This window comes from Rhineura floridana, chromosome 10, assembly GCF_030035675.1.
Source record: "Rhineura floridana isolate rRhiFlo1 chromosome 10, rRhiFlo1.hap2, whole genome shotgun sequence".
NCBI classification, from domain to species: Eukaryota; Metazoa; Chordata; class Lepidosauria; order Squamata; family Rhineuridae; genus Rhineura; species Rhineura floridana.
Genome location: NC_084489.1, coordinates 6,691,278 through 6,711,828, shown reverse-complemented (window position 1 = coordinate 6,711,828; position 20,551 = coordinate 6,691,278). Strand labels below are relative to the sequence as shown.

General features: G+C 42.1%; 1 protein-coding gene across 2 annotated transcripts in view; it reads left to right on the top strand.

The window, feature by feature from the left end:
- VOPP1 (VOPP1 WW domain binding protein) overlaps positions 1-18,946 on the top strand; it is a 67,824-nt gene extending 48,878 nt beyond the window's left edge. The window contains exons 3-5 of one of the 2 annotated variants that reach the window (XM_061586707.1): positions 4,738-4,815; positions 6,494-6,630; positions 17,907-18,946. In XM_061586707.1, the coding sequence (XP_061442691.1) occupies positions 4,738-4,815; positions 6,494-6,630; positions 17,907-18,070 (379 nt within the window). In that variant the 3' untranslated portion in view covers positions 18,071-18,946. The remainder of the gene's footprint in view (positions 1-4,737; positions 4,816-6,493; positions 6,631-17,906) is intronic. The other variant, XM_061586705.1, reaches the window with a different exon arrangement.
- The last annotated feature ends 1,605 nt before the right edge of the window (positions 18,947-20,551 follow it).

Below are 20,551 nucleotides of genomic sequence, written 5' to 3'. Positions count from 1 at the left end.
CCCCTTCGCTGGATTTCTTCAAGCAGAGGCTGGACGGCTGTCTGCGGGAGATGCTCTAGCTGTGGATTTCCTGCTATGAGCAGGGGGTTGGACTCGATGGCCTACAAGGCCCCTTCCAACTCTGTGATTCTATAAGAAAGAGCCTGTTGATGATGGCAAATGAAGGACTGAATCTTCAGTTCCCCCTAAACAGGAGCCTAATGGGTGCTGATGGGAGGCAAATCCAGTCAAGGTAATGAATTTCAGGCCAAATGATGCAGTGGGATTATATTCTAGAGGCTATGAGCATCATTTATTGTTGCTTCCTCCGTGATGATACACTTTTGTTCCTCTGCACACCATTCTGCAAAAGGTTTAAACGGTCATTGTCTTCAGCATAAACAACTTTAATCCCAGCAGTCACCAAGTGAAATTAACTTTAACTGTATTTGCGTACATTCAGCCTGTGCTATTCTTGTCTTTCCCTCTCTTTCTTCCAGTGCTGGTACTACCTCCAAACTTTAAGCCCCATCTGCAGTGTTCATTTAAAGCAGTATCATACCACTTTAAATAGTCATGGTTTTCCACCAAAGAATCCTGGGAACTGAAGTTTGTTAAGGTTCTGAGAGTTGTTAGGAGATTCCTATTCTGCTCACAGAACTACAGTGCTCAGAGGGGTCTAACAATCAATCCCTCTTCCCAGGGAACTTTGGGAATTGTAGCTCTGTGAGGGGAGTAGGGGTCTCCTTTCAACTGTCAGCTCCCTTAACAAACTACCATTCCCAGGATCCTTTGGGGGAAGCCATTGCTGTTTAAGTGGCATGGTACTGCTTGAAATGTATAGTCCAGATGGGGCCTTAGACTGTAGGCTCCTTGCAGCATCTCTCTCTCTCAACTATGTATAAAGACTTATTTCATCTACATTTTTAGCTACCCATTCCCTATTGGTGCATGATCCTCCATGGCGCAGAGTGGTAAGCGGTGGTAATGCAGCCGAAGCTCTGCTCACGGCCGGAGTTCGATTCCAACGGAAGGAGGAAGCCGAATCTCCGGTAAAAAGGGTCAAGGTCCACTCAGCCTTCCATCCATCCGTGGTCGGTAAAATGAGTACCCGGCATATGCTGGGGGGTAAAGAAAGGCCGGGGAAGGAACTAGCAATTCCACCCCATATATACGTTCTGCCTAGTAAACGTCACAAGACATCACCCTAAGAGTCGGAAACGAGTCACACTATAAGTGCGGGGACACCTTTATCTTTACCTCCCTATTGAAGTTCTGCCTCGTGTGTGTAGTTCTCCTCTGCCTGCCCCTCACTTTAATCCTTGCCGCCCATTTGTCATTTGGTTTAGGCCGAGAGTGAGTAGCTGATCCAAAATAAGCTTTGTGGAAGAGTGAGGATTTGAAACTGATTTTGACACAGGAAATACTACTAGAGGTGAAAGGGTTAAGAAGCTCCTTTCCCTGAGTGCAGGTCTTCTGCTACACATTGTAGCCTCTACAAAGAGCGACAGAGGAGAAAATGTCTGGAGAAATGCTACACCTGTATTTTCGCCCTTAATATAGCTGTTACCATTTCAGTTGCCTGGTGAAATTATATTTCCTGACAAAGTGTGATATCCAGTGCTAGTCCTGCTCAGAGAACATCCGTTGAAGTTAATGAATGTGACTCACTTAGGTTCTTTAACTTCAGTGGGTCTACTCTGCGTAGAACTTAGTTGGCTATAACCCCAAGGCTTTTTACAGTGATGAAAAATGTTGGAAATACTTTGTCTCTCTCTACCCAATACAGGTTGTCTTTTTCCCATCATGAAAGCCAAGGTGGCATGTGGTTCCCAGTAGTCACCCCTCCAGATGCTACCAGGCCCAGCCCTACTTCATTTCAGCAAGGTGGTGGCCTCATGTGCCTTCAGATCGCCCCCTATCTTGTGTGGGCTATCTTCTTCATGAATATCAAGATCAGTCTGGATTTGGGAGTTGGCCTTTCCTTAGTTTTCTGGTGTTACTCCTAGTACTTTGGGAATATGGGGCCAGGCAACGGTTCTGCTAGACATACGTGTCGTGTATTAGCTACCCAAGATGTGTCAATCCACAGCAGATACGTCACCCTATAATTGCACTGATAGCACCACACGTTATAGTTTGGCCGTGTGAGATGGGAATCCATAGTATATAGTGGAGAGGAAGCAAAACCTACCCTTGCCCCAGACACTGCTGTCGGGGTTCCTAGAAATATATCGTTCCTCTCCTCTTCCTCCCTGCCTGTCTTAACGACGAGCATTGCACTAAAGTGTGTTGTATGATTAAGAACTGTTTTTGTTCTGTTAATAGGAACTGTCGTTTATGTAGAAGTGGCCATATTTTCATATGCCATGTAACTTGTGTTGACTATATACTCTCACTGTTTTTTACGATATTGTTCTGTCCTGCCACAGAGAGGAGAACTGGTCTTGTTCTGTTGTATTACCATATAATCTATAAATGCTGAATGAATGAACTGTTATAATAAATATTTTCCTCTCTCTTTTGGGCTTCTCTTATGTCTAAGCAGTGACATATTGAGGTCTGATGTTCTCCAGCTCATTAAACACTTTGTATGCCTGGTCACTGTTCAAGGCTGACCTATTACTGCTACAAAGGGAAACAAGGTGTTCTTAATCTTTTTTTCCTGCAAGTATGTGTGGGAAGGGGAGACATCTCAAGCCGCTGCAGTCATGATGCATCTCCTCTTGGCTTTGTATTATTTGGTTTATGTTCAGACTGAATAGTGTACAACAGGCAGATTTGTTTGTGTTGAATTCTGAGAAATCTATATTCCAGGTGATTTTTAAATTAACCTACTATCAGGGACTTTAGGGCTTGAAATGGCACCATGATTTGAGGCTGGGATCCAGTCTAGTGTAACTGTATTCTAAGGCTTCAGAACTAGTATCAGGAACGGAAGGGAGGGCTTTCTGAGGTTGGAAAGAAATATTTAACTTCTGGACTGACTGTAATCTGATTATACTTGCATACAGTGCCTGAACTTGTGCTAGCATTCATATATTTGCAATACTGGAGAAATATTCTTGCAATGCTCACATTTAAACACTGGTGCAACATTCAGTGCTCGCCACCCACTGCAGTTTTTGTAGGACTAGAAAGTCTTAAGGCCATTCCACATATTATGTGGCAGCAAACCAGTGTTTGCAACCAAGGATTTGCACATGACAAGGAGCTACAGCCAGTCTTGGCTTTCTGATTGGTGTACCTGATACACATTTTTCTAAATATGTCTCTTTCACACATTTTATGTTTAGGTGTGCACTTAAAATCTGAGGTGTGAAGCAGACCTCTGCATCAAGTTTTGAGTGTTGTAAATTTGTCTCACAAAACATCCCATGGGAACAGCAAGGCAGATCTTAATTCTTAGCACTGTCTGTCTTCCCAAAAGTTAAAATAATGTTGAACTTACCACGAGTGTTGCCTTGAACATTATAATAGGAAGGCAGAATAGAAATATAAAAAATAATGTTGTACTAATTGCTTTAAAAAAAAAAGAGAACCTTTATTTCAGAAATGACTTTTGGATTTCTTTTCCTGCTCAACATTATTTTTGTTTTTTATTTGAGTCCTTGGGATGATGCCCTTCCAGTGCTACACAGCTTTCCTTTTCACTTGACTTGTTTTCTTTCCTGTGTCTTTGATCTCCCTCCAAAGAAAGCATCACTTAAGCTAATGCCTTCTTTTACTGCAGTGTCAAAACAAGTAGATGGTATATATTTTAGTGCCTTTTGCTATCTGCCTTTAAACGTACTAAAAGGCAGGATGCATTAAACAATTAATGTTGAGGTTCATTTTTAATTTGGCCTCTGGTGAAGATCTTTGTAGAAATGAGTCCAGTGACCAGCTACCCGTCAGCCACGATTGGGCTCAGCTGTCTTTGAATTTTTTGGACTTTCAGATTTACTTGCTGTTTCACAGTGGATCAAATTAAATGTTTTTATACAGACATTTTGTAAGTAGGCTGTACAGCTTTTTATAGGACAGTCATAATAAATTACAATATACAACTCATTGTTTTGAATCTTAAAAAGATTGATCTGATTTTGTTATTATTTCCATTGGCTGTAGTCTCTGGTATAATTCACCTTTTAGAGTTATACTTTTCTAGAACAACTTCCTTTTTCCTTTGGTTGATCTGTATTCACACATACAAGTATCTATTTGTTGCTGCAGTCATGTGTGTGAACCAGCCCAATATTATCTGATTTACTCCATGTTTGATCTCTCTTCTGCTTTGGAAACAATAGGAAATTAATGCAAAGCTGCAGGCATGTTTCTTTTTTGTCTCCTAGTGCATCCCAAGTGTAACCACATGAATATGAATGAAGTGAAAATCAGTTGTAACTAACGCGGAGGACCTCTCTGTATTAGTGTCTACGAGGGCTGGGCACTAGTAGTGCTGGCTTCTTTACAGCCCAAATTAGCATTGCTATCAGTCTCAAGGGAGCATCCCAGCTGTGTCTTGTGCAGCCATAGCAACATGGTACAGCTTTTGCTTCCAGATGTATAATGTCACAAATGGCACTCTTAGATCTCCTTGCATTGGAATAGTTGGATCTTCTGTGTCTGTTCTTCAGCTAATGTGTTGACAGCTAAAACCATGAGGTTTGACAGAATCTTAGCCCGCAGAGATTTTTCTTTCCTGCCAATGCTTTATTCTGACAGGCTGCATCTTTTCTTTGCAATTCCCAAATATCCTTTTTTATTCTTATGCAGATGTCGCTCCTATGAAGACTGCTGTGGTTTAAGGTGCTGCATAAGGACTCTGTCTATTCAGCGACTATGGTATTTTTGGTAAGTCAGTGGTAACTATTGATAAGTTTAGTGTTGCATTCGTTCATTGCTTTCTCTCAGTCTATATCTACACTACAAATTTATAGCAGTTTTAGTACTAATGTAATTATGATTGGGTTCCCCTGGGAATCCTCAGAACTGAAGTTTGGGGTAAGGACTGAGGATTCTCTATTGGAGATCTTTAGATCCCCTCACAGATCTACAGTTTTCAAGACTTCCTAGGGAAGAAGGAATGCCTATTAAACTGGTTTAGGTCTGCAGTGTAGATATCCCTGTCTACCCTCAAACATTCCTTTTGGAAACCTCCCACATTTGGCAATATCCAGCATTGTTTTGCCAGTATTACTAAATTGAGAGTTGGCAGTAGCCCATGAATGACAGGAAAAGGTATAATAGAGTGAATAGGCTGATTTATTATTTGGGAAAAAAATGTGCACAGAGGTGTTTTTGCCAGGGGGGAGGGGGAGTTAACATTTTCCTCCTCAGCTGTGACCCCCCCTCCCCAGAAATGGTCTCTTGAAAAAATCTCTATTGTAGTCAATCCAAGGTGATGGGGTTTGTGTGTGTTGGGTGCAGGGGATCTTAGCTGTGGAGGAATGAGCTGTCTCCCAAATTGTGATTGCCCCCCAAATCACTGCTACTCCTCAGTCCTGACATGAGCCTTCTGTTGGGCTATAAATATGGGGTTTTTTGCAGCAAGAGGAAGGGTAAGCTTGAGGTGGGTCTTCTCAAGGGTGTCAGGGAAGGTCTTGGCAGGTGCAGGTGCTCAAAAGTTTGCATGGTGCTGTGCCATGGACAAAATAACACTTTTTTTGGTTTTCATTTTGGTTTACTGTGATGCGTGAACCAGGTTGTAGACTTGCAGCAGGATTAAGTCTGCAACTTTAAACTTCTTCCTTGAAAGGTATCCAAATAAAAACATATTAAATGAATGGGATGTTTGCCATATGTTGAGGTGAGGGTTGCTTATAGTTCTGTGCACAATATGATGTGCATTTATTAAAAGTAAAACATCCACTGATTGCCCCAAGCACCCACTAACTCTGCCTGCTTGAAGGGAAATACCATTTTAAGAAATCTCAATTTAAGCCTGGTTAATGATTGGTAGATGATTGAGGGGTTTTGTTCTTTAGGTTCCTAATGAATGGTTTTATAGATAAAACCAGAAAAATCCAAAGGCAGGGGTTGTATATACTACTCCAGCCTTGCAAATAAATTCTAAAAGCTACTAGCTCATAATAAAATATACCTAAGCATACCTATGTCAGTCGTTTCTTATACAAATGCTACATGTTATAACAAAAGCTACCCTGTGGGAGTTGTGTGTCCTGGAGGAAAATCTTACCACAGATGACCACATTAGTGCCTGCATTTACAGGCCTCGCAGTGGATGTGTATTGCCCAAATTCTCCACATCTCAAAGCTGAGGCAGGAAGTGGCTATCCGAAGCATATAGTCAGGCTGGAAAAAAACATTGAACTTCCTTTAAGAGATAACATGGTACATGTTTTTTCAGATCAACCTTGGTCTCAGACTAAGTTTTGATGCTGAGCCATCTGGGTCCTGTGAATATTTTGAACGGGCTAATTCCTTTTTTTTACACTAGGATCTGTAATTGAGTAAATCTTCATGGTTTTACAGATTAAATTGGTTCCTTCTCTCCTTTACCTTTGCTCAGGTTCCTTCTGATGATGGGAGTTTTGTTTTGTTGTGGGGCGGGTTTCTTTATCCGTCGGCGGATGTATCCTCCACCACTGGTTGACGAAACGACTTATAATGTGTCATACACCCGGCCACCCAGCTCCACTGCTACAGGTCAGAGTGTGCATGCTGCTACTACTAAATAATACAGTGATTCTTAGCCACAGACTACTTTTGTCATTGATTTGGCGATAATATAATTGAAGTCTTATCGTGCAAGCATTTACCTAAGCAAATCAATGAGTATCGTATTCTGTAGCCATATGATGAATGCTGGAAGCCAGTAAGTCAGTTGTGTGTGTGTTTGGTCAAGTGATCACTTAACGTCACATTATGTTTATTAATTCTCTCCTGCCCATCCTTTCCCTATGCCTGCTGCTTCCTGTGAGAGGAAATATGGGAAAGAACAGCAAATACCAGAATGTTTTGCTGCAGTGATCAAAACAAATATAATTATTAAGGAGCTGGTATGACCCCAGACATGCTCATCACTAGATGAAGTTAAATTTGGAAAAGAGTTCTAAATTGCTGAACTCCACTATTGTGATAGAAATCAATTGAATCAGGTAGGGATGCACAGACACCCCCAAATTCAGCTCAGAAATGATCCAGGATAGTGGTGATTTCAAGCATTCCCTTCAAGCACTCTCAAAGGTTATGGAGCTTTTTAAGTACTAGAAAGTACTTAAAGAAAGCGAAGATGGCTGCTGGCAGGCAGGTCCGCTAGCGAGCTCTGGAGCTCATACCCGTCTTGCCTCTTTTTTTGCTATCTTTAGAGATATTCTTTGGAAATTTTTATTCTGGAACCTAACAGCATCAACAACACCTATTTTTGAAGGCTATGGGACTATTTTATCAGCAAGAAAACAGACTCTTTATCAGCCGGTGAGTCACAACTCTGCTTCGCACTACTAACTCAAGGAATATAATTTACCATAACAAAATCTAAGGATTCCTAAGATAAAACTACTTAGCCTTGGAGTCGACAATTTATAATTATACCTCCGTTCATCTTAGAGTTTAAAAGGCAAACCTTATAGTTTTTAAAATGGTTCAAACAAGAAAAAGATGTTATGAACATGATCATAAATCAGACCAGGATTTGGAAGAATCTGGGAATGGGGATCAACAGCTTAAAATTACAAACTTCTTTTTACCAACTAAAGCGGGCAAGACAAAGAGAAATGTGTCACGATCTATTGAGAAAACCCCTTCCCAAATCGAAACAGAACAATTCTGCACCTGCTTGAGTGAGGAATTCCAGGCAATGGATGACCCAGAAATTTTACAAAGCCTGGTGTATGGAAAATCCACAGATCCCCTTTTTGGGCAAACGCATACACCTAGTCTGATCAACTCTCTGCTGCAGGTACCTCTCTGTACAAGGACAGTGACTTACATTCCCCCTCAGACATTCTGTCTACTGTGCACGCTACAGACATCGACAGCCAGACTCCCGTTTTTACTCAATCACAGCCATCTTCTGCCTGCTCTACAGAAGTTACCGAAACCATGGAACTGGCACAAATTGGCCAAAAACTACTTCTAACTGGCCAAAAATGTGTGCAGTTACAATTAGCCATCGTGGCAAAAGAGACTGAAAACATCAAAACCTTTTTGGAAGAAACAAACAACCTACTAAAATCATTTATGGAAGAACTATCCAAACTATATTTGAGTTTAAACTACACTCTACCCCCCCACGAAACAACAACAACTCTGAAGTGTGCAAACATAAAGAAACCTTGTATTGCACCTAAAGGGAAAAAATCCAAAAACAAAAAAAATTACAAACCGTCAAGGAGTAAGAAGATGAACTTTCAGAAACTTTTTAAAGTACTTAAAGCTCAACAGCAAACAGCTTCGCAAACAAAAAATTTATCTGCTTCATCTATAGTGAAAACACCCCCTAGATCTTATTGCAAAGCCTTACCAGAAAGGAAAAAAAGTTCAAATCTCCCAGAGCTACTTACTCACCCCAACCCGAGGTCCTATAGCGGAAAATGCTCTACCAATAACAAGATTTCACAACGTGAGAATACAAATGGGAATTGGCTTCTCAAATATAATTCAAACAAACTTGCACTATTGAACCTTCCTCTTCTTAACATCAAAGAAAAAGTAAACATCAGGAAGCAAAGAGTGTGTTACGCCCTCCAGTCGTTAGGTGTAATGGATTTACGGCCTGACGATATCTCGTATGTGGAATTCCTTTACAACCCCTCAACAAAAACGTCTGCTTTACTTACCTTTAAATCGGCTGAGACAATAGCACGGATAATTGCAAATAAATCCCTTCTCAGCTACCATGGAATATCCGTTCAGAGACATTTCACAAACCTGGCCAGTCCAATTTCCTTGTTCACAAAGAGAACTCCAACAACAAACCTTATCTCTTCACAAGAGAGGAGGAAGTCTTCCTCGAACAGCAGCAAAAATATATCAAACTCTGGAAACTTGGATCCATTCCTGGAACAGCTTCCTCTTAAAAGCACATTAAACATGAACTGCTCTTCTCTATCATTAGGATCAACTATGCTGGAAAAGAATTTATCCCCTTCGACTCCCCCAGCACAAGAAACATTAAACTTTGAAACACTTAACTCCATAAACTCTGATCTTATTATTTTGGATGAAGTAAGCTCCTCCCCACTACCAGCTCCCATTTTCGTTCCGATACCGTCACCTTCTTCTCTGGTAAACAGTAAGGAAAATCAAGATCTTGCGTTTGACTTTGCTTGTGAGGGCGAGGAGGAACTATTAAATAGTTTCCATACATTCACTGAGAGTGAACAAAGCGAGGTCATAAACAAAATGCAGAACCTGTTAAACAATCTAAGGGCAAAAAGGACATGCTCCAGATACTTGGAGGACTATGAACTGAACTCACCATCCAGCATTCAAGTTTCTCCTCTGAAAGTTCCCTTAAAGGTACTGCCACATTGTTACTCAAATGTTTGTAGACCTAGCACAATATGTGATGTGATAGTACATGAGGTTCCTGAACTGACTTGACAACCCTTATTAAATTCTAAAAACTCGATTCTAACCTGTGAATCTCCTGAAAAAATGGTAAACCCTCATTTCAGGACATCACAGCACTCACTCTGCAAATCTTATACTGCAAAGGAAATTTCTCATCCTACGAATTCAATTATTAATGCATGCCAGGTTTCTGTTCTCTCACCTAATTTTACATTCCACCTTCTCTCCTGGAACATTGCAGGGTGGAATGCCAAACAAAAAAATCCTGACTTTATTACTTTTTTGAACAAATTTGACTTAATTTTCTTACAGGAGACGTGGTGTACCCTTAAATTAATAGTGGATGGTTTCTCTTGTTCATGTTTACCAGCGACCTATTCCCAACCCAGTTCCAAAGGCAGACCCAAAGGAGGCCTAGCCATACTCATTTCTACTTCTGTAACAGCTCGCTCTATAAGTTTAACCCCTTGTAAAAACATTGCACAGGCTGTTTTATTATCTTTTAGCACATTTTCTCTTCTGTTAGTAAATGTTTATATTCCCCCTCATGCCTCTCGGGCACAAATTGACCGTGACTGGGACGTTCTTACCAATTATCTAACATCACTCGAGGCTAAATTCCCCAAAGCGCCTCTCATTGTTATGGGTGATTTCAATGCCAGGTCTGGCCCCCACAATGATGCGCTATTTGCTTCAAACCTCTGGGGAGGTGAGGACACCGCCCCATACTTCCCAGGCTATGCTAGGACTTCCAAGGACCCCAAGATAAATTATGGTGGAATATGTTTATATTGATTCCTTGCTAGCCACAGCCTAATAATGTTGAATGGTCATAAGCAGATAGATTCATGTGCGGAATTTACCTACATTTCTGGCCTCGGGTGCAGTGTCATCGATTACGCCTTGATCTCGCATTCCCTGTTCAGGTTTATTTTGGACTTTTCTGTCGGCTCCAGACAGGATAGTGATCACCTTCCCCTTACCTTTTCCTTTTATCTACCAGAACGCGGTCGCTTGCTCTTTACCCATAAACCAATGGTAAATCCAATCCACCCCACCCATAAAAGGACCTTTTGGACTCCCATAGTAGCCTCTAATGTGGCCTTATTTCTCACTTCCCCCTCTGCTCTGTCCTTACAGAGGGAGATCATGCATGCTACTGATTCATATTTAGCGTCAATAGCGTATAACTCCTTAACTACAAACCTTAAAGCCTCTATTATCCCGTCATCTTCTTCCTTCAGGGCTCTTCCTACCACTGGTTTTCCCAGATGGTTTGATAAGGACTGTCTTGATGCTAAGAAACAGCTGAGACGGCTATACCATCAATATTGACACCAAAATTTAACCACCCTCCCCCCTGAGTATTTTATTATCAAAAAATACTACAAGCATATGATAGTCATCAAAAAAGGCAGGTGATGCATGAAGATTGGGAAGCCTTAATTCAAGCTTCCAGATCAAATAATTCGAAGTGTTTCTGGGAGCTGGTCTCTGGTTCTATGAGCCCACTAAATCCGGCCCCTTGCCACATTTCCCCATACCTCTGGGAGAAATATTTTTCTGCAAACAATGTGACTGTAAATGCCATTTCCTTTATCGATAATTTAACAAATCTTCCCACTTGGCCACCTGTAACCCAAAAAGAAATTATTGATTTGATTGCTAGCTTGAAATCCGGCAAAGCTCCTGGACCTGATAATATACTTTCTGAAATGTTGAAGGCGCACCAAGCTTGGTGGGCCCCTCTTCTAGCAAATTTCTTTACTCTGATCAATAACTCTGTATGCTTTCCTGAGTCTTGGCTCGAATCCATAGTTATCCCTATATTTAAAAAAGGGAACAAAGAGGACCCAGCAAATTACCGCCCAATTAGCCTCCTTTCCATTATTGGCAAACTATATGCCTGCTACTTAAAAGAGAGACTCTCATCTTGGTTGGAGGAGGATAATATCCTTGGGAGGGAGCAGGCAGCTTTCCGGAAAGGTAGGTCTGGGATAGAACACTGTGTGATTTTAAATCACTTAGCTGAAAAATACAAGAACCGCTGGGGTAACGGCCTGTTTGTTGCCTTTGTCGACTTGAAATCAGCTTTTGATTCCATCCCTAGGGAGATACTATGGGCGAAACTCGCAAAATCTACGATTGACAAGAGACTCACTCCTCTTCTTAATTAGCCGTCTGCACCACCACACATCCTTTCGTGTTAGATGTAGTCGTGAAGGACATCTCACAAACCCCATTACTACAACAAAAGGTGTAAGGCAAGGCTGCATACTAGCCCCACTTCTATTTAATTTTTTCATGAATGATCTGTCCCTCTATTGTCAATCCCCGGACTTCCACCCCCCTAAGTTAGCAAACCTGCATTGTCCTCTGTTATTGTATGCAGATGACGCTGTTCTCCTTTCTGTTTCTAAAGTAGGACTCAAACGCCTAACAAAAGCTTTTATGAACTTCTGTCATGATAACAAACTATCTATAAACTTTTCCAAAACTAAGATCTTAGCTTTTGCCAAGCACTCTCCTGCTCACGTATGGACAATCAATACCCATAAAATAGAACAGGTTTCTCATTTCAAATACCTTGGTATACTATTTCATTCCTCTCTGTCCTGGACTCCCCATATCCGTGGGGCTATTTCTACTGCTCGCAACTCAGCCAGTGGCATCCGAAGGTTCTTCTTCAGTAAAGGAGGACAATACATTCCGGCAGCCCTAAAGGTTTTTAGATCCAAAACTATTTCTCAACTTCTCTACGGGGTACCTTTATGGATTGGCGCCTTCAACTCTTCTGCAGAGGCAATTCTCTCCTTGTTTCTCAGACAAATTTTTGGCGTTCCCAGCTGCGTTCCTGCGGCGGTCCTTAGGTTAGAATCTGGCCTAGTGTCACTTGAGTCTCAAGCGTGGTTGGCCGCCCTAAATTTCTGGTTTCAAAAAGCGTTTGACAAGGTACCTCACCAAAGACTTCTGTGGAAGCTTAGCAGTCATGGAATAAGAGGAGAGGTCCTCTTGTGGATAAGGAATTTGTTAAGAAGCAGAAAGCAGAGAGTAGGAATAAATGGACAGTTCTCCCAATGGAGGGCTGTAGAAAGTGGAGTCCCTCAAGGATCGGTATTGGGACCTGTACTTTTCAACTTGTTCATTAATGACCTAGAATTAGGAGTGAGCAGTGAAGTGGCCAAGTTTGCTGACGACACTAAATTGTTCAGGGCTGTTAAAACAAAAAGGGATTGCAAAGAGCTCCAAAAAGATCTCTCCAAACTGAGTGAATGGGCGGAAAAATGGCAAACGCAATTCAATATAAACAAGTGTAAAATTATGCATATTGGAGCAAAAAATCTTCATTTCACATACACGCTCATGGGGTCTGAACTGGCGGTGACCGACCAGGAGAGAGACCTCGGGGTTGTAGTGGACAGCACAATGAAAATGTCGACCCAGTGTGCGGCAGCTGTGAAAAAGGCAAATTCCATGCTAGCAATAATTAGGAAAGGTATTGAAAATAAAACAGCCGATATCATAATGCCGTTGTATAAATCTATGGTGCGGCCGCATTTGGAATACTGTGTACAGTTCTGGTCGCCTCATCTCAAAAAGGATATGATAGAGTTGGAAAAGGATATGATAGAGTTGGAAAAGGTTCAGAAGAGGGCAACCAGAATGATCAAGGGGATGGAGCGACTCCCTTACGAGGAAAGGTTGCAGCATTTGGGGCTTTTTAGTTTAGAGAAAAGGCGGGTCAGAGGAGACATGATAGAAGTGTATAAAATTATGCATGGCATTGAGAAAGTGGATAGAGAAAAGTTCTTCTCCCTCTCTCATAATACTAGAACTCGTGGACATTCAAAGAAGCTGAATGTTGGAAGATTCAGGACAGAAAAAAGGAAGTACTTCTTTACTCAGCGCATAGTTAAACTATGGAATTTGCTCCCACGAGACGCAGTAATGGCCACCAGCTTGGATGGCTTTAAAAGAAGATTAGACAAATTCATGGAGGACAGGGCTATCAATGGCTACTAGCCATGATGGCTGTGCTCTGCCACCCTAGTCAGAGGCAGCATGCTTCTGAAAACCAGTTGCCGGAAGCCTCAGGAGGGGAGAGTGTTCTTGCACTCGGGTCCTGCTTGCGGGCTTCCCCCAGGCACCTGGTTGGCCACTGTGAGAACAGGATGCTGGACTAGATGGGCCACTGGCCTGATCCAGCAGGCTCTTCTTATGTTCTTATGTTCTTAAAATGTCTTATGAAAAATCTACTGGCTATCTCCCTTTACTCTGGGAAGACTCTTTTACCTCGAAATGGGCCTCAACGTTTACAAATTACCTTGCAAGTATTGGCCTCTCAATTGAACATCTGACGTCCCTCGCTCCAGAGACAGTTAAACATTCTATCCGGACTCGTATTAGCGATATGGACTTCCAACACTCCATAACTGCAGCCACCTCGACCTGTTCTCCTATTCACTTTGGTCTGAGCTTTGCGCCTATGCTCAGTGCCCCTTATCTGGAAACTCTTACGATCCCCAAATATCGTCTAGCCTTTACAAAGGCTAGATTTAACTGTCTTATCTCTGCCTTACTTAAAGGGAGATTTAAACGTATCCCATATGCAAACCAATTATGCCTTTGTGGTGTCAGCGCCATAGAAACTCTCTCTCATGTCATCTTTGAGTGCGCCCTATATGACGATATTCGCTCCAAATTCATAACCCCCATCATAAATAAATACCCCTACAAACCGCTTAACTGTTTACTTTTCCATCTTTTGTCAGCGGCTAATAAGGATACTATCTTGCCAGTTGCTAAATACATTTTCGCGGCTCAATCAATTCGGAAGGCATCTATCCGTTCAGAAGCTTCCGCCACCCTACTGTAACTGTTTTTCTTGTTGTTTTATTGTTTTAACATGACTGCAACTTTGTAACCTTTTGTTATAAATGTATGTAGTTTTATTTATAAATGTCTTTTGGTCTATGACTGTATCAATAAAGATTGGATTGTACTAGAAAGAAATCTTCACCAACCTCTCTGCCAGTGTAAGTCCATCCATCCATCCACCCACCCACCCATCGACAGAACATCAGGAAAAACTTCCTAACTGTTAGAGCCATGCGACAATGGAACCAACTACCTAGAGGTAGTGGGTTCTCCGACACTGGACTCGTTCAAGAGGCAGCTGGACAGCCATCTGTCAGGAATGCTTTGATTTGGAGTCCTGCATTGAGCAGGGGGTTGGACTTGATGGCCTTATAGGCCCCTTCCAACTCTACTATTCTATCTATCATCTATCTACCTATCTTTTATCTATCATCTATCTACCTATTCATCTACCTACCTATCTATCTGTCTGTCTATTATTTGATTTATATCCCACCTTTCCTCCCAGCAGGAGCCCAGGTCTATTCCTGGAAAAACTGCTGTTGGGTGGAAAAAGTCCACCTCCTGTGGAAGCCTTGCATATTGCAAGAGTCCTGTGCAGGAGGTGATTCCCCACCCCCCCGTGACAGCTTCCCTACAGGTATCACTTCAAATCATCATCATCAATTTTCCAACAAAAACATAACTAAAATAAACCATAGGTCTATACCTTACATACTTGACATTCCACCACCATATACAGTCTAGAGAGATAAATATGAAAGCACTAATACATAATAATCACATAATTCATTACAATATTAAATCACATCAGAGGGTATGACTATCTAGTAATAATTTCTTATTTTCTATATCTATTATAAACGAATACCAAACATATCAAAATTGTGACCACACAACAGTGTTTTTTTTAAGTGTTTCAAACAGAGATAGAGCTGTGGACTATCCTCACTTGATTATTTTGTTTACAAAATCAATAACATTAAACCAGATGAAATAAATCTTGTCATTTTTTGCTTGTCCCCTCATTACTCTTACTTTATGTGTCAATTTTTTCTAAAATGGCTGCCAGCCAAACCCTCTGATACCAATAGATTCAGGTCTGAAATATTAAAATCCTTCCAGTTTTGTGCAATTACCAGACGGGCTGCAAGTAACAAATGTAATATCAATTCTTTGCATACTAAATCCATTTGAGGGCCCAAAAAAGAGATTCATCAATGCCAATCCCAGGGTCGGTTGAATTTGCTGTAGAGTTATGAGAGAAATTTCATTTATTTCCCCCCCCCAAAAAAACTTGTACCCATCTGCAGACCCACCACATGTGTTGATACATGCTTATATTCTGGCAGTCCCTCCAAAACATGTTGGAACATCCTGGCCATATTAACAATACCAGCCTTGGAGTCAAATACCAGCCATGCACCATTCTAAGGGATAATTCTCTAATACATGCAGAGATGGAAGACTTCTTCATCAGCTTTCATAGCATGTGATTTGAAGGGCTGCTTGTGAGGGAAACTACTGGTGGTCAGGAAACTCACACTCCATGGGGGACCGTCATGCCCCAAAGGTCCCCCACGGGTAATCAGATTTTGCCTCCGTGAGCAGGTTTCCTCATATGAGAATCTATAAGGAATTTGGTTTGGGTTTGCTTTTGGAAAAATGAAAGGTTCTAGTTCTCAAGATTGTAGAGAGAAACGTTCTTAACCACATCATAGCAATAAAAGCAACAACAACAAAAATTCTGCCTAAGCACAGACATGCTCAGTGAAGACATTCCCAGGCCAACAGATGGGTTCTCTTGGCAGGATGACAAGAGAGAGGTGGGAGGCTGTGAGTGCTCGGAGTCTGACTGGCAAGAGAGCATAGGGACTTGAACCCAGGAGCCAGGCAATTTGGCAATGAAGGGGGACAGGCTGCCTCATAGGCTAAGTATCCATAGCCCAAGGATCCAAGGATGACAGAGAATTGCAGGAAAGCAATTGCAGGAGAGCTACTGGAAGACGGCCAAAACAGGGCTAAATTTCACACTAATTGGAAAGAACAAATCTCTGACTGCTGACGTCTCATTATGCAGTTTTTTATCTGGGTGAAATTCTTGCTGTGAATATCAACGTGGTTGTCCAATGGAGGCAGTTTAGTTAAAACAATAAGCTGTTCTTGTGTGCTGCTATAAGATTGCCCCTTCCGATGGAACCGGATATTTTTTGCAGCATCAAAACAACACAGCCTGTTTCATTGCCAAGAAATCTAAAACAACATCAAGTGATGCAGCTTTTGACCATGAGGCAATGACCATGAGAAAATTCAGTGCATTCTCATTTCCAGTATACACATCCCCCACGTTTTTTCCATTGCCATGGAATTTGAGTGCAATTCTGTTTGATCTTGCCTTTCCATGACATTGTGCAAAGCTGAGATGTACTTTCATCAGGGCTGTGATTTTTCCATGCTGAAAATAAAAAAATGCATTCTGCAACAAGGAAATATTAATTTTACACCCTAAATAAATTACGCAAATTGAGCATATTTGCATAATTCCTTTTAATTTGCACAGATCTAGTTTTGCTAATAACAGAGAGGAGAAAAGAGTTATGTTTGGGCACCGAGGCTCTGAACCTCCGAAAAGCTGGACATCTTATTAGAAAGCATTGCCCTCACATTTTCAAGCATACCCTCAGAGGCGTAAGGGCTACAAACTTGCTCCTATTTTAAATGAAAGCTGGGATTCTCAGGAAGCTGACCTAGTACCGTTTTCTGTGTTCCAATGGAATTATAGCATGCACTTTATATGTACGTAATGTTGTCACATGCTCAGTGTCTGGTTGAGTTGATTTTGTGCTTCTGCAATCACATCACATGAACGTGAGATTTGCCAATTGGTGAAAAATTCAGTTTCCTGCCTTCCTGTTTCATTTCTTGTTTGTTTGTTTGTTTAAAAAGAAAGTGCTTCAGGTGCCTGGTAAAATCCCAGACACTTGGCTAGGGAGGGGCTGAGCTGGATCTGCAGGGGTCAAGGACAATGGAGCTTCAGAACACTGTCCCCCTCCCCACAACTATCAGAAGCACAATAAAGCCTGCAAAATCAACACCTATGTGCAAATACACGTAGGCTAAGTCCCTGTTGATTTCAGTGGGAGTGAGGTAAGCACATGCTGAAAATTTCCCCTTAAAATCAGTCAGGCTTGAAAGTGCTTAGTTTTGACTGGACTTCATATTATTTCTGCACATGGCAGAAATCTGCTTTTCTTGGTCCCGCAATTGTTTTTACTTTCATTCGTGTGTGTTTGTAATATATATATATATGTGTGTGTGTGTGTGTGTGTGCGTGTGTGTGTGTGCGTGCGTGCGTGTGTGCGCGTGTGTGCGCGCGTGCGTGCATATGTTATACAGAGAAGGAGGATTTCTTTGAAGTAGGAAAGTAATCAAGCCTGTGGTTGCCTTGAAGATAATCTATGACAACTTTCAAACATGACAACACAGACCAATGTCAGATGTTACTGTCTTTTGCCTCCCACTTTCAGGAACCCAGCAGCCAGGGGTGGCGTACTACACAGACCCAGAAGGAGCTATGACTTACCATGCCCAACCTAAATCTGCACAAGTGAACCCAGTTTATCCACCTCTACCTTCTTACTGCAATACCCCACCCCCACCTTATGAGCAGGCGGTGAAATCCTCCACATAATCTCTCTGAGCTGCAGCAAACAGTGACTTAGGCAGAAGGGGGCAGGACTGGGAACAGCAGATGACTTGCTAATACTTCAGTGTCGTTTGCATTATTTGGACAGTGATGGATTTGCAGCACCGGGTGAATTTTCTTCTGACATCTTCAAAACAAGAGTGAAAGTCTTTATAGTGCTTTTTATTGGAAGCCGATATTTAAATCCCATACACTTTCTTTTTAATTCTAAGACATGTATTAACGTATTGATGCAGCACAGTATGGTAGTAAGCACAAAACTATATATACCAGCCTAAGAACCCTGGAGTCAATTGTATTTTAAGTATGGGAAAGGGGAGAGGTGGCAGACATGGGGCAAGAGGTGATGGCTGAACCAATTGTAACATGTAAGATGATGAACTGTGTTTCTTTATAAATCTCAGAAAAATAGGAAGGGACTGGATGATGCAGACTCCAAGGAACACTGGTAAGATGAAGCATAACAAATGGTTTCATGTTGGGGAAAAATTCATCCCTCTGTTTCACTTGCACAAACATTGGGTAGAACAAGATTACACCATCTCCACCTGTTGTCCAACCTGCCACCTTAAACCTGGCTTCCTTTATTTTTTGCTAACCATTTTTTTTTGGGGGGGGGAGGGGTGTCTTGTTGCCAGGAATTAAAATTGTAATGTACTGTTGATGATGTGAACCTCATAGAAACCTGTTGGTTTTTTTGTGGAAAGAAAAAATGATCAGGGCCAACAATGACATGCACATGTATAGCAACAAAGACCTGATTGCCTAGGAAACTCTTCTTCCCTAAAGAGAATTTATGAAATAAAAAGAGTACTGTTGGAATGAGATTTTGCTGCTGACTTGACCACTTTGCATGACACAGTTTAGGCATACACCGAAGATATTTTATGTGTACACCTAAAAATGTGTGACAAATGTATACTGCAGAGATACACTCAGCAGAGAACTAGGACTGGTTGCAGCAGCATGTTGATGGCAAGACTGGGGCTGCCTTCCTTGTGTAATGTGTTAGAAGACCCTTAGGTTAGACTTGGGTGTTTAGTATCTCTTTTCCACATTCCTCTAAGGCTTGAGTCTTATATTCATTTTTAACTCTGTAAAAGGCCTTCAAGGTGATTCACAGGGTCGCCATAAGTCGCAGTCGACGTGGAAGCACATATACATACAGCAAATTGTTCTTGTTATCAGGTAACAAAGGTCCATCACTAACAGAGGCTTTGTGACTATTTTGCCTCCATCTCAGCTTTATAGACGGCAGTGTATCCCTTTGGATTAACTGTCAAGCCCCAAATAATTAATGCACCTTTGCCGAGGAGGAAGAGATCCCCTTCAGGGCAAGTATGCTAACAGGATCTTGCAAACCAGGTGCTAGGAATGTGGCTCCGATTGCTAAGGAGGTCTCTGCCATAACACAGCTGTCTTAGTCTTGGGTTTTTTTGGTCACTTCTGATTTGATTTCCAGCTTCCATTATGTGAGAATCAAGAGAGTGGAGTGGGTCTCATGTGTCATCCTATTCACACACACCCTCCTGAGGCAACTGTTCCCATTAATACCAGCCCATGCCCACCACCAACATTAGCACACAATCCATAATCAATTATAGACTGAAAATGAGCTACTTTTCAATTAAAATCATGTAAGCAATAGGAGAAGTTGGCTGTAGCTCCTGCCCGCGGATCTCAAGTGTTAAAGCAGCTCAACGGACATCAACCAGGTCGTCTAGGCGCTGAGTCCTGTTGGTCTACACAAAAATGCTGGAGAATCCAGCGCTAGAGGATAGGACCCCGTGTCGTTTGGCCCGATGTGGGCGGCAAACAGCTGCATGAAGTAGAAAGCAGAACGCAGGAAGCGGGAGTCCTTCTCTCCGCCCAACAGCTCCCCAAACGCGGCGCCCAGAAACAACGCGGCGCACGAAACGTCCCCTGCTTGGCGCCGCTTGGAGCCGCGGGGAGGGACGACGACCAAACTGGGCAAAGAATGCCTCTCCACTGCCTCCAGAACTGCCTCCAAAACCCCAGAGCCAGCAAGGGCGGGGCAGACGGACCGTCAGGCGGAAAGCCCCGAGATGGAAAAGCTGCAAGGCCCACACTCCCTCCGACTCAGCCAGGCCCAGGCGACACAGGAGGGACTCCCCAAGCCGCCCCACCTGCGACTGCAAGACACCACAAACGCCGAGGTGTGTTTCTTCGTCAAACATTTATCCAGTGTTTTGCTAGTTTTGGAGTGATTTGACCACCTGGACTTGGTATTTCAACTTTCTTTTTACCAATCCCCTCATTTTGGGGAAGTTTCCACTTCTGAAGTCAAAAGTGACTGTGTTGGACTTTCTTGGCTATTGACCATTTACATGTATGCTTAATTTAATAGCACTATGATCACTGTTCCTAATTGCGCTACTAGTAGTAGGCCCAAGTCGTGTGTGATGCGTAGTATCAACTAATGCTCTCTGTTACATTGAGTTGTGA